The sequence below is a fragment of the Zootermopsis nevadensis genome, unplaced genomic scaffold (genome assembly GCF_977971745.1).
Source record: "Zootermopsis nevadensis isolate Lab colony 2312 unplaced genomic scaffold, Znev_1.0 Znev_ptg000019l, whole genome shotgun sequence".
NCBI lineage: Eukaryota > Metazoa > Arthropoda > Insecta > Blattodea > Termopsidae > Zootermopsis > Zootermopsis nevadensis.
In genome coordinates, this window is record NW_028259151.1 from 10,069,271 (window position 1) to 10,084,098 (window position 14,828).

Consider the following 14,828-nt stretch of genomic DNA (forward strand, 5'->3'; position numbering starts at 1 on the left):
AACAAACACGGTTCCAGATTTTAAATGATGATATATTAAAAGAATCCGTAACTTAAAATGATTTCACAAGATTTGTGCCTGTATTTTCCACATAAGTCACACTCAGATTTCATAGTAGAAAATTTGATTGTTCGTGGATTCTGCATTTGGAGTGGGGCAGATAATACGCAACGGAAAGAAAACTATAAACCACAAATATGTTAGAATAAATATATCACAATAAAAGTTCCCATTTCTGTCTCCCCAAAGCAAACCCCTAGAGCATTTCAGTTAACGATCAGAAAACATTCTCCATGTGAAATTCACGAAGCACTTATTATTTATTAACTTCCACGCTGTCTAAATTTTCCATAAATGTGAATATGAAAACGAAACGTACCCGTCACATTTCCCATGAAAAGCAAAGCAGTGGCGCTGTTGTCCGGTGACCACGACTTCGGTCGCCCGCCTTGTCTGGCCAACTCCTCTCCGGATGAGTCTGTCCAGTCACTTCCAAGCACCTGTGAACAGGCCAGAGACTCAAGGGGTTCCTGCCTTGTTTTGCCCAGAGACCCACCACAGACGGTCCTTTGTTCTGCTTTCGCTACAAGTCCCGGGGACTTGAGATTTGTCTCAGACTTCGAGCGTTGCAGCTTTTCACGGTTTTTCATCGCGTCCAAGATTCCCTGGTACGTTTCCAACTGAGATATAAAGCTTGCATTTGGTTTGATGCAACTTCGCTTCTGCTTCACGTATTCAAAAGCTTCTTTGAAGTCCCAGTTATAAGCCTTCATGGCATACGCAATTACGACGGATGCAGACCTGCTGACACCCATCTTACAGTGAACCAGCACTTTAGAACCTTCTTTCCTGCAAAACAAAAAAAAGGAATTCCAAATATTTTCACACAAAATTTCTACTTCTACGTGTATGAAGCAGCGAGAAATATCCCGACACACATTTTTGTAAAGACGTATATAAACTTGACAGTCGTTCTCCTCCTGGGATACTGGGAATGACCCGTTCTTCAAGTGAATGAGCACTGCGGGTCCCAACTCTTCGTTGGCTTGATCTATGGACATTCGGTAGGACTCCTTGGACGAGGGATCGGCCCGTCGCAAGGCCTGTACCTGTACACGGGACAGCACGACACATTGAGTGGGATTTGAACCCACGGTCCCAGCGACCAAGCAGCACGAGGCCCACGTCTCAGACCGCGCGGCGACTGTGGACCCCTCCTCCTCCCTATAATAACAATTCTGAAGACTTTATATTGCCACATACTGACATTTAAAATATGTAATTTTTACTCTTGACATTGTGGCAGATATACAGTGAATCACTCAGGTGAAAGATTTGGACACTCCTAGCCGACTCACAACACGTAATCTGCTTCGGGGACGTACTACCTCAAGAAATCGCTGTGCTTAAAATAAATTCTCTGTACACAGTAAAATCTGTACCTTATGACCTCATTTCTAACCGCACCCCAACTAGTTGCATTTGTATAAACAAATATCTATATAAATAATATTTGGGTTCCCTACGTCTCCGTACTCCATTTATCGCTTATAAAATAAAATTCGGTGTCAGAAAACGCTGTAAGAAAATCCTCACCTTGCTCTTGTGATGTATTTGAAAGTGTTATCCCAGTGTTTCAAGAGGTCTGTCTTCTCGTCGTCGTAAACACGAATATTTAAGTAATTAAACATTCCTGGGAAGAAGTTGTCTATTTCTCGTGTCACATTCAATATGTGATGAACGCTGCAAAAAAAATACCAGAATACATTTTCGGTTCATTAAAATCTTTAAAATGTTTTATCGGAAACTGCTTTACGATCTAGATTATCGCTCCTGTCCGAGCTCTGATATTTCTATTGACTACGTGATTAAAGAAAAATATAATTCTGTGCATAGTTCACGCCTTTTACTCTAATTTATTACAGCTGGTGAAATAAAATTTTCAGTCTATGACTTGTCCACTTCTTCTTCTTTATTTTCCAAAATTCTTATGTTCAAAGTTGCAAATTTTAATTGGAAACCTTTCTTCTTCATGTTTTGATAAACTTTTTGTTAACGAGCTTGCGACTGATGGGACGGCCCTCACGATACCTCATTAGACTGAATATTCTGATCACGTGGCTGTTACTCGCAATACAAAAAGAAAAGAAGAAGAATTTTGGATATTTTTAAATGCAGAACCAAACGGATCGAACATGCTGAGAGATGCAATGAGGCACGCTTCCTAAACTTAAAGAAATTAAAAACCAGACAGATTTAGCAGCTCAGAATAATTTTTGGACAACTGAAGCCGGTACGGTCAACAAGTGGCGTAACTCCTTCACTGCCAGGTGGTGCCGACGATTCAAAATAGTTCAATGACGCGGATTACGGTCAACTGAATTGTTTGCTGAAATGTAACTGCTTTTCTACTGAATATTTCCATCTTCTGGGTTGTTGCGCTGTGTAGTCTGGTCGATGTTTGCCGACGTTTCAGAGGTCGCACCGCCTCCGTCATCAGGGCGACGAAAACATCGACCAGACTCCACAGCGCAACGACCCAGAAGACAGAAATATTCATACTCGTCGCCGTGATAACCTCAGATCTTACGTGGTTTTCTCCTCTTTGCACAAATATTATTTAACTGTTCTCAAAACTGTAATGACGCTGGGATCGAGTTACGGACATTTTATAAGGAAATTTCAAGTTAAATACCTTTCCTTAGAAAGCTAAGGAAAGTTGGCTGACGACGTAACACAGAGCACCCATTCACATATTCCTGGCTTCTAACCTTCTGATTTAAAGACATTTCTGCAATAAGCCCACGCTGTTAAATAATTCAGCACTGCAAAATTCTGAATTCGTTTTCGGATATCTTCTGGTGAGAGATCGTACTTTAAATCAGTGTAAGAGTGATATATATTCTTTCCACACTAACCCATTTTTCTGCAGCTCCTCAAGATTAGAAGCATTCCACTCGGAGCCAAGGTACACGTGATCAAAAATCTCTGTAGCTGCGTCCATCTGCCCCAGTATGGTAAGCATCTCCTGATCGATGAATGGTTTGAACTCCCCAAGGTCCATGTCGAGGTCTTCCTCCAAGCGACCCCTAATGTATTTGGAGGTTACTTCATCCAAGTCCACCGACATCATGATCTCCTTTAATGTACAGCGAATCACACATTCTGTCTCCTCGCGTTCGTGAGGCCTAAACATGACGAAAAATCACATTACTTAGAGTTGCCATGGAGAGAGAAAAGAACATCACCCTGATGATGGAGGCAGAAAACAGCTCCGAAACGTTGGCAAACTTCTACCAGAAGGCGGCCATCTGCGGACTCAGCGCCGTCAAAACCTCAAATTCTATTCTTAGCCCAAATCGTCACATAATTTTACGACGTAACAACTGATGACAAAAATTGTTACTATCAAAATTATATCTACAACAGTCGTGTAAATCAGTGGTATTCAATCTTTTTTGTTCGCGTACCCCCCCCCCAGATATAATTTCTCTTCAACTTTGTACCCCAAATTTGTTGGTGTATAATTCAAGTTATACATAGTATATAATCTACATCTAAAATAAATTAAACAAATTACATTACTGATTATTCAGTGTTTATCATAAAATAATTTTTTTTTAAATTTCACGTACTCCCTAGGATGTCTTCGCGTACCCCCAGGTTGAATATCACTGGTGTAAATTATAAAGCAATTTATAATTTAATAATTGCTGGTCCAGAATTCATAAATTTGGATTCTGATTAATGCAGTGATTGCTCACAAATTCTCTCAAAACATTGAATTACCATGCCCCCGAAACACGCTTTAATTGAAAGTAATGATGTTTCATTTTCGTTCAAAATGTACATGAATAACGACACTGCACATGTGCCTCTGTTTTGGTGGGGAATCCCAACACGGGAATCCCCGCGTTAGTAATTCTTAGTGTGAGTGTTTTCCGAGAGGGAAATTAATTACCAGTCAGCCGTGCAACCGCACGAAAGGAATTACCCAGACAGACGCTTCTTAACGGCATATCGTCCACCACTTCCCGACGCTGCTGTACCAAATTTAGGCGTCCATTTTCCGACTTGATAATCTTCGCTGCGTGGCTCAACTGGGTGGCGGACACACTTTCAATATGTTTGCGACTGTGTAATTATAATCCAGGTGCGTGGCTTTTGAGGCACTCCGTACGATCTATAAGGCGCATCACAACTAAAGAGGACTTGAAAACCATGGAAGAAGACTTCGCAAAGCAAAGTTAGCAGAATTCCTGCTTGAACAGAACGTGGACTACATTTTCGTAAGTGGCCTTACTTGGTCCGCACGGAGTCCGGCGACGGAGGTCTCCGTGACTCCAAGCTGTCCATGGCATGCCATTCATTGAGACAGGAGCGGTCCGACTCGATGCGCTGCTCATAGTAGCTCACCCAGTCGTGTGTCAGCCCTCCCAGGAAGTAATTCTGCTCGCGTGCCTTCGAGCTCACCTTATGCAGGGTCTGCAGTGCTGACCTGTAACAAGACGAGGCTCTAACAGATGCTCAGGACATCTTCACGTTCATAACATCCTACCACTATGCGCCCTGGCGTGACTCCAATCCATGCCATCATATCCCGTTTTAATATTATCCTCGCGCATTTCTAATCTTTACCACGGATGCTGCATACTCTTAAAGCATTGCTTACCAAAACACAGTTGCTGATCTAACATGAAATTCCATTTCTGCGAGGCAAAAGTCAGATCCAACAACACACGAGTAGGAATTACTTCTCTCTATTACTGTACGTGACATCACAGTACACTCTACAAGCGACAGCTGATCCCACAGTGACCACTTCCCTGCCACAAAACTCTTATCAACATCCTGCCATGCAATTAACCAGCATCCTCCACGGCTTCAGATGTGTAATTTCTACTGGGCAGAATGATACCTCATTACTTCATTTCTCCAATGAGAAACAACTGGAAAATTCCAGTCGGCGTATCTGAGTGACGGTAACCTAAAACCACGGCGATAAGATTTTGCTAACATCTGGAGCTCAGCAGGCCTTGGCACTTCGAAATCCACGACACAACTTCCAGCATCACTACGTAAGCGACCGGCCGACGGGACATGCAACCAGTCTCTGGTTTTGTTTCGACACCCCCCGGAGCGAAATACACGCTGGTGGCATCTCGACTTATGGCAGCCTCACCAAGGACATTACGTGTTTGCAGACGAATGGTCCATGACCTCGGGTAGAACTGGAGCCAACATGTCTGCCCGCCGCCAACTTCTTTGTTTATGACGGCTTCTATACCTCGGCCTGTGATAAACGATATCACCGGAATGAAAGAGCGAAGTTTCCAGAGACATATTCCTCCTGCTTCTGCGTGTTCACTGTGAGCCCACTGCAACCCTCACAACTTCCGTTTCATTAGGAATTGGGATAATAGATTACGATGGTATCACTTCATGGAGTTCCAGGTTGTATTCATCACCTAACAGTACCACGAATTCAGAAGACCTCGGAAGGCAGGTAATAGCAGTTCCGATACAAGACAGCACGTCCAATGGCAAAGTGGAGTTGAATAAGAGACCTTCACCTGCTAACTCCTTTCGCTTTCATGTAACTTCAAAAATAGTGGTAACTATACGCACCACCTGATTTAACATTCAATAAAAATACATTTTGGCCACAGAGTGTATTAACCCTTTGAAGCCGAAGATCGTCTGAATATTATTTATGAATTCAGTCCGTACCGCGAAGAAAACACCACACCTCACCATTACGAAAATCAGCTGGTTAACCCTTTGAAGCCGAAGCTCGTCTTCATAATATTTACGAATCCAGACCGTACCGCGAAGAAAACACTTCACTTAACCATTACGAAAATCAGCTGGTTAACCCTTTGAAACCGAAGCTCGTCTGAATATTATTTACGAATCCAGACCGTACCGCGAAGAAAACACTTCACTTAACCATTAGAAGTCGAATCAGGCGGTACCACATAAGATTTAACAAAAGAACATCCCGGTCAAAGCCTTAATGGGTTTCTTATTATTCTCAGAATAAACATTGTGTTACATTCTTTTTAACGTGTCCGCCCATGCAAAGTTTCATAAACACTTTTCATGACGCGAAATTATGTGGTGGGTGAAAAACGTCTGTGGAACACTGGCATAAGTGACACAATGCCACAAGCTGCTAGATCCCGATGAAATGATTCCGTCAATACATTTCTTCGCGGGTCGAAAATCTGGTGCGATACGGACTTCCTGCTGACAAAACGTGGCCCTGAAGTTGGCCCCGGCAGTGATAAATGCTCACGCGCCATTAGCGTAGCGAAAAATACTCACATGTGTGACGAACAACAAACCTTAAATTACGCAGACGTTACCTGGAAACACGATCTTCACACCCGTGCGATACGCTCATAAATACAATCCACTGTGGCGATGGCTCCGATGTTTATACCCTCACTACACGGCACATCGCACGATTACGAGGTAACAAACTGCATGGTCCCAGCACCCCTCACTAACAAAACACCAGAGCTTCGCGCCGAGCCGCTCACGACACAGACGGACGGACGGACACATTCGCGTAGTCCGTACGTACATACATCACCTTGAAACACGATGGCTCGGTCTCACACGACCGCTGTTTCCTAAAATGGACAACTGGAATGGATGCAGTCAGACCACTATCCAGAATCAGTTCCTCCAACTCCGATCGAAAACAAAATCGATAGTTGAACATTCGACAATATGTATATCCATCAAGTCAACGCGTATTTACGCGATATAAATCCTAAAAAGATGACAGGTTTGTTTCTGGGATGAATAAAATATGCGACTGGCGAGTATTTCCGACGCCGGACAGGAATATCACCGGGATTTAAGCATATAGTAACAAAGATTTACGATTTTCCGTCCATGACTGAAACACGCAGGCCTCTGAAACGAGAAATATCGATTTCTGACTGTCGATACAGATCTTACACGTAACAGATTTTATTTTAACCATGAAGCAAAACACCCTCAACGCCGCATCCACACACACACACACACACTCATTTAATTAAAAACACGCCACTATACCGACCCTGAGAAAGATCTCCCCATGCTGTGTTCATTCAGCACAGAACAAACATGTCAGCTCGTCCACACGGCGCCGACAGCGAGTGATGACGTTTCAAGCCAAGAATACGCTGCCCTCCAAGCCACACGTCGTAATCCAGCGACCAACACATGCACACGACTGAACCACGTAGCAACGTCCAAGACTGCGAGATGATTTTGCACGAGTAGGCAAGTCACGTGGAGGCGTTTGTATAAAAGAGAGGGAAAGCCAGAATGGACTGGGAGTGAAAGGGACGTCGAGAGTGTATTACACATCTGAAGACGACCTTATTTAGTCATGGTCCATGTGTAGGATGACCAAGTAGGAGGACAGACTCGGCATGAGACAAGAAAATTGCGAGCCGAACACAAAAAAAGGCGCCAAACTCAATTGTCAGACAACTTATCCTGGATAAAACTGTCGGTGGTCTTGCGCGAACTGCGAGTTTCAAGCAAGCTGTGAGAAATGCTGATAACTCTTGGAGAAACGTGGCCTAATATGGACTGGAACTGGCAAAGGAGCGCTCACACACACAGACGGGTCCTCGACCATGAAGGAGTTTCAGAACCCCCCCGACAACAAGGTTAAACCTTCAAAACCTTGACCGAACCAAAAGTACGATGCCGATATTCTGATCATATATTTGGATAAGCACGCAACTCGATGTGGCCATATCCAGCGTAACGGAACCATTTACAGAAGTGACTCACTCCCACGTGGATATTAAAAAAAAAATACCGCTAAAATATCTTCATCGCCGACTACTACAATAGCAGAGAACGTCTTAAGTTTCCCTCAACACAATACTTTAACAGCCAATGGATGCAAACACGTCTTTTACTCAACACGAAGAAACGTAGTTCTTCAAGCAAGACTCCCACGTAAGACTCGAGGAAAATATTCAACCGGCAAAACCAGATCGCTATAATTTGTTCTAACGTCATTCAGGACTTGGCGGGAATAACCAGCGTGGTCACCATCTGGAAGGAGGTTCCACTCTAAATCGTCATGTCGTTAATAAGCTTACGCGCTCTCAAATCAATTTTATCGTTCGATATATTTGTTCCATAACCACACAGTACAAAAACTAATTCCCGACAAACAGAATTTCTGCACTTCTCAGGCAAAAATTTATTTTAGAAACGCCCAGGTTACACTCACGACGTCATCACTACAAAACAATCTCTCGACGAAATATCAGCACGAGGACAGGAGTATGATCATGACAGCCTTCTGGGACAGAGTTTAGTGTCGTAGAAGCTGGCCGACGTTTCAGAGGAGCGTACTGCCCCATCGCCCTGATGATGGAGTCAGTCCGTACACGACCACGACGCAATATCCCTGAAAGATGTCATCTTTACAGAGGCAAACATTTGTGTCGCACATCTCAAATCTGCACTGCAGAACGACGGAACTGTCTAATCGTCTGACAATCATCGTATCATTACGAAAGACAGCTGAAAAGGGGAGGTCAGGACCTGAAGGTCAGCGTTCCTACCATTGCCTTATTGTTCAGTACAAGATGCACTACGCCGTCCATCATAATACACTGCCAGCGGTAGATGCCATGCTCTGATAAATTTAATACACTGTATCAGACATTTTCAGTGGTGACACGACGATTATGAATGATTAATAGCCAGTGATTACAGTTCGTGTGTTCGCTGTATCACAGCATGATTAAGTGGGCCGTACTTCAAGCTATAATTCACACAATGCCCTTCTGTAATAGACTTTTTTTTATTTAGTGTTCTGTCTGACGACAGGTCCATATGAACAGGATCCTTCCATCCTTTTCTCGGACTGGGACCTGTTCATATACGTTCTTGGCAGATGATCCAGAAGTGGTTTGCCATTGCCTTCTTCTGTGTGTGAATGGAGTAATTGTTGGGATGCCACGGAGGAAAACTCCGTGTTGCCTAGACCACGGCCTTGCCCAACACAAGTTATAAATTCGGGCACCGCCGGGAATCGAACCCGAGACCCCCAGGATTACAAGGCCAGCGTTCTAACCGCTAGACCTCCGTGGCAGTACGGCGCTAAATCGCTGTTACCTGAGACGTGGGACCGCACAATCGGACCAGACGAGGAGGAAAATAAAAAATAATTCCGACCGATGCCTAACACATTCGTAGCTGCGTGTACTGAAACATTTGAATACTCGCCTTCAGAAGGATCGAATGCGAAGATGATGCAGCGTCTATGGGACGAGTGTATGGACCATCTGCCTTTCGAAGAACAACAGCTGTTACTTCGTCACTTGGGTAATAAGAAACGCTCTGGGGGTGTCTGTGGAACCCATCTCGTTGAGGCGATCTAAGTTTCTTTGTGTACTGAAGAAAACATGTCAACAGTTCGTTCTCCATTCCCCCACTAGCAAGACAGACAGAGACAGAGGATCTCTTATCACGTGGTATTTTTCTTGAAACTGGACCATGGAAACGAAGTAGAACCTCTTCTGCGAATAGCAAAATTAATCCATTTCTTCTCCCGATTTTCAAAAGTTTAAAACTAGCAATCCGTGGGTCTACATATGCGTATCTCTACCCGAGCCCCCTACTTGAACTCTGAAGATTAAAACTCGTGTGTGCATCAAGCCTACAAGCTGCTCCTGCAGCGGCCTATGAGGGGCAAAGGCCACTCTAACCAGGACAGGGTGCCTCGCCGCAAAACTTGGACGATCTCACGTGAGATCTGTTGTTGCAACGAAACTGGTTCTTGTTCACGTTAAAATATTCATTCGTGGTTTACTTAACGACGTCGAATGACAGAAGATAAAACAACATGGACTAATTTAGGTCACTGTTCCGACATTTTTCCTGATGGCCTGAGGATCACCACGACAGACTGACAAAACACTCTCTCCCTTTCCGGGCCGAGATCTGAACACGGAACCTCCCAAATATGACGAGTGTTAACCACTCGGCCGCGAGAGGCCATATGAAACGATGAATCTGGAGGGTAGAATCATTACGGATGATTTGTAACAGTGAAAGCGAAATGAGAAAGTCTTTGCTGACTTTAACCTGTGGTACATTCGCTATCTACAAAAGTCAAAAACTGTTCACTCTGTCAAGGACCGCCATTATAATATAACACGTCTCTATTGCTCATAGCACAGACGCAGAAATTAATCACAGCATTTCGTGTCACAGAGGAAAACTGCCCTGATCGCGCGTTAACATCTCTACTCACTATAACTCGCTCGAAAAGTTAAGTTTGAGACGAATGTGGACATCTCACACGACGTATAAAATAATGAATGCTAAGTGTCATTTACGTATTTTTTTAAATTTCTTTCTGGGATTGAAGACACTACGTTTCGAGGGCTGGCTCTGGACACGTTTTCGTCTGAAAACGCGTACTGATGTTGGGTCTGGTCGGAGCTAATCCCAAACCCTGGGCGTTTTCAACATACCAGACGGTGGACGAATTCCAGAGATACAGCAACACAGAATGTAACGCTGGAGGTATTTTTCTCTCTTTTACAGAACGTACAGAATTACGGCGACATGTTTCGACAAGCTGGTCAGCTTCAGGGCATGTGTTTGTTGTGATCCGTGCGTGATAGTGGGGGGATGACAGATGAATTGCATGATCTGCACTGGGTAGTTTGTAGCCGGGTTACATGAAACTTCCTGATGAAGGATCAACTGGTGGAAACATGTCGCCGGTTTTCTGTTAAGGTCTATACAACAACAGTTGTGCGGACGGAGTAACTGAAAAGGATGAAAGAACTCGGTCGTCCGCTTGTCCGTGACGAATGAAAAATCTTTTTAATTTCTTTCTTAAAATGATTTCTTCGGCGCCTTTGTTCTTTTTCATCCACGGATATCGAAAGGCTTTACCTGAAATCAGAGCCGGGAATCAGCGTTTTATGAACACGCGACACTGACATGTTTGAAAGTCGGGATAAAGGAAAAAGATTATAGCGAAATACAATCCGCCAGATGACTTTTCATCAGTCACTGCATGAATCGTGAGATGGTGGGAGCTTGCCTGTGGCAGTAACACGATTGCACATGGCTATTTAGCTTTATCCCTGCTCTTATATATATAATGCCAGCGGTTCAAAAGCCAGGTAGTGTCGCCCGAACACTGATTTTTCGGTTTGTGAAGTGTAACACGCGTTTTCATATTTCTAAAACTGATTTATATCAATAAGAATTACATTATTACGTAATATTTTTTTTTTTGCACAAAACACTATGTTACTTTGATAGGCTAAATCCGTCGAAAATTTTATTATTTTTGTTTTTTCTTGTCTGCAGTAAGTGCCTTGCGTTCATTGGCTTCCGAACATCATTATCTCTCTCACACACACACACACCGGCATTCTCCTTCCTGATCTACGTACTCGACAAAGCAGTTTCGTTGCGGCTTAGACTCACGTTATTTCTCCTTTGACGAAGCCGTCATTATTCATCTCCACACGACATGGCAGTTCCCGTGTGTCTGCATTAGCGTTCTATACGACGAAGGTGTGGGTTGTCGAGCGCACGTCGACGGACAGGCAGTGCGAATGAGCACCGGGAGGTAAATACAAACAAGATTGAACAGGTGACAGTCGGAAAGCGTACAAACGGCGACGTGGATGCGTTATACGAGGTCCTAGACCTACAAGAGAGTCAACAACTTCGGAACCAACAGCTACAGACAACCGAAGTTATGCCGTCACGATTTTGGACCTAATTTCTGGCGTTCGTTTCAAAACAAGGACAACTCTTCACAATTACAAAGATCAACACTGTTTGAAAAAAAAAATAATCGCTGTTTACAGCGATAACCATTACAAAAACTACGAATACAAAATGAACAGTTGATAAACTTTCAGGTTCCATAAAAGACGATTAATTTCTAGGCTAGCTGAACGTACTTCCACGGAGTTCAGGTTTTCAACAACGATCCCGTACGTACTGCGCGACCAGCCCATCTTTCGTCATGGCTTAGTCACTCTAATAAAATATGGCAGTGACACTTTCCAGAAAGAACTTTTTCTCAATCATCCTGTTACTTCTTGCCTTTTACTCCATTTATATTTGATACTTTCCCCTAAGACTTCCATAACCTCAACATTCTCAAATAATCTCACCACAATTCTGTGGTGCAGTTCCTCCTGCCTTAGAACTTTCTAGTGAACTCCGTTCTGGCACAACTTTCGCCGATAACTGTCACAATCATAACACTGTTAGAACAGTTAGATAAGATACTCCGACGCCCGAAAAATTTCTAAACAAGTGACAGGAATCTAAATAATCTGGCACGAGGAAAGAAACTCGTATGATTAATCATCCTGCTACCATTCCAAAGTAAATCAAATTCCCAACAAAACTGCTGGTTGCTCATCTACCTCACAAGAACCGGACATCTATCCTTACCCAGGTAAAAAAATAACCCAGCTCGCACCCTCACACCCGTGTCTGGAAGACTCCGCCTGACACTTGCAAATTTTTACACGAGACGTCACGTAAAATTACGACGTCGCTTTCAAGTAAATTACTTAAATTTAAAAATAACGCGGTGCAGTAATGACGCAAATAAACAAATACGCAGTATAAATGCGAAGACACAAGAGTGTGTGGCGGGACATTTAAAATTCAAACCAACAAGAAGACTTTCCCGTGCACGAATATGACGAAGTTTCACCCACACAAATCAGAGTCGTACTTGTTTTGGGTCAGACGAAGTGGTGAACGCAGTCGAGGGACGCCGGGTCCCGTCAAGGTACAAAATGATCACAAAACAGTGGATAAATCATTGGACCGATCAATACAAACACGAGGTCTACATTACCCACACGAGGTTCACAGACCTCTCCGGTGCCGAAGCGTCCGTGTTTTGCTTTAAACAGTGTTTACCGCGAATAAGTAAAGGAATGCTACAGTCTTATAAGGGCAGGCGCCTCTGGCGACCATCCCACAAGACACTTACCTTCACCCCCGCCAAAAACGAACTTATTCCAATCGGGAGACCGACTTGTCCACACAAATGGGCATCATCAATTGGCCATATTTATATTTGTAGTATTTTGTTCCGTGAAACGAGCCAAATCGAGAAGTGACTAATGATTCACAAATCATAACGATGTTGCATAAAACTCTGGAAAGTCCCATGAAGGTACTCACTGTCCTTTTACTACAAAGAACGCACGTAACCTCCCACCTCCACTCATTCCTCCAAGCATCGCAAACCCAGATGCATCCAAAATTTGGCAGCCGTCGCAAACCCTCGACTTCCAATCAGCAGCGCAAAGAGAAAAAGTCTGAGGCATCCTTCGATGAAAAAAGATATATTCTCGTAAGAAATTAATTTATTCTGGGTTGTATGTTGTCCGGTATTACATCGACACGGACAACTCTTCCATCAGCATCATCATTCCGAATGAAATTCATACTTTCGATCCTAGATTCAAAAAAAAAAGTCAGTTCTCCAATTTATGCGAGGTCCTTACTCGAGTATCAACTCACGGCCCTCTAACAAACCCCTGCAGGTGTTCCGTGCTTACAAGAAATCCGATGAACAAAACAGGCAGTTCATCAGACTCCATCGATGTGATGTGGAGTGTACCAACGATTCAGAGCATGCATGCACTTGTATGGTAAAATACCTCGCGCAGGTCTTCGGTATATAAATAAGGCAAAGACAACCTCTTTGTATGGGGGTGAGCAAACTACGAAAATAAAAACAGATTGGTTTTGAATAACGACTTCTTTACTCCTAATTTGGCAAGCATCCGGCAACGCTTGGCTGCCCAACATGGGAGCGCATTCTACGCAAACAGGGATAGAGCAAATATTCCATCCATTTGCAGTAATGTTCAAGACCACGTACCTACCTACCTTAGTGTCTCTCAACGCGCACACAGCTCGAGTACCCAACATTAAAAAAAAAAACTCCCCCGCAGACTAAAATACGACGATGGCGCGAAACACAAAACAGCGGCAGTTCCAAAGTCCACCTTATTTTCCGATGCCACGCGTCGAAAATGTTAATATTTAAGCCCAATGGAAACCCAACCAAATACAAGCACACCTCTTGTTAAGTTAATAATATCCGCGACTGCCAGGTTGTTAAAAAAATTCAATGTGGCCCGCACTCTGACAAAGGTTGTTCACCCCTGTATTCGTTCGAAATGATTTGAAAATTAAGTGCGATTAATCACACAAGTAAATCAATTCTTTACATTAGTAAAGTCTTGATAAATATTACTGGCTTATGAAAACCTAAAACATGTTGATTTTAAAAATCAAAAACTGACAAAAAATACTTGCTATGCTGAGGAGAGGCGCATTATATATATGACGTTTGGATGCCACTAGACTAAGTGACATCCAGGATAAACCTTGGTCTGTTTAGGCAGCCTGCGGGCTGAGATCTGAACCCGTACGCCCCGAATATGCTACAGGAGTGTCAGTCACTCGGCGATTACTACCGAGCCAGAAGCCAGGGGGACCCGCCCACTCCTTTGTACACTGTCCTCCATCACGACGGTACGCACTACACGCGTCGAAGCGATCGGTTATACCGCACGCCTCACATAGAAGAAGAAGAAGAATCTATTGAAAATGTTATGCACGTCCTATCCACCACATGCCAAAATGGTTTTCCCCTCTTTCAAAAGAAAAATTCGTGTTTCTTAACCCACAGCCTTGTTAAAAACTTTCTAAGGAAGTAATTTAATCCAAGGGGCAACGATATGTATAACCCATAAATACAAAATGAAGTTATTATTATT

At 43.4% G+C, this 14,828-nt stretch overlaps 1 protein-coding gene across 5 annotated transcripts in view; it reads right to left on the reverse strand.

Annotated features, from left to right (window-relative positions):
• Positions 1-14,828, reverse strand: part of ssh (Protein phosphatase Slingshot) — a 143,590-nt gene that overhangs the window by 5,428 nt on the left and 123,334 nt on the right. For 2 of the 5 annotated variants that reach the window (XM_087351290.1, XM_087351289.1), the window contains exons 6-9: positions 4,304-4,498; positions 2,919-3,188; positions 1,597-1,743; positions 380-849 (exon numbers count right to left, since the gene is read on the reverse strand). In XM_087351290.1, coding sequence (XP_087207416.1) covers positions 380-849; positions 1,597-1,743; positions 2,919-3,188; positions 4,304-4,498 — 1,082 coding nt within the window. Of the gene's footprint in view, positions 1-379; positions 850-1,596; positions 1,744-2,918; positions 3,189-4,303; positions 4,499-4,672; positions 5,106-6,368; positions 6,550-7,075; positions 7,249-14,828 lie in introns of those variants that run through there. The other 3 variants (XM_087351293.1, XM_087351292.1, XM_087351291.1) reach the window with 3 other exon arrangements.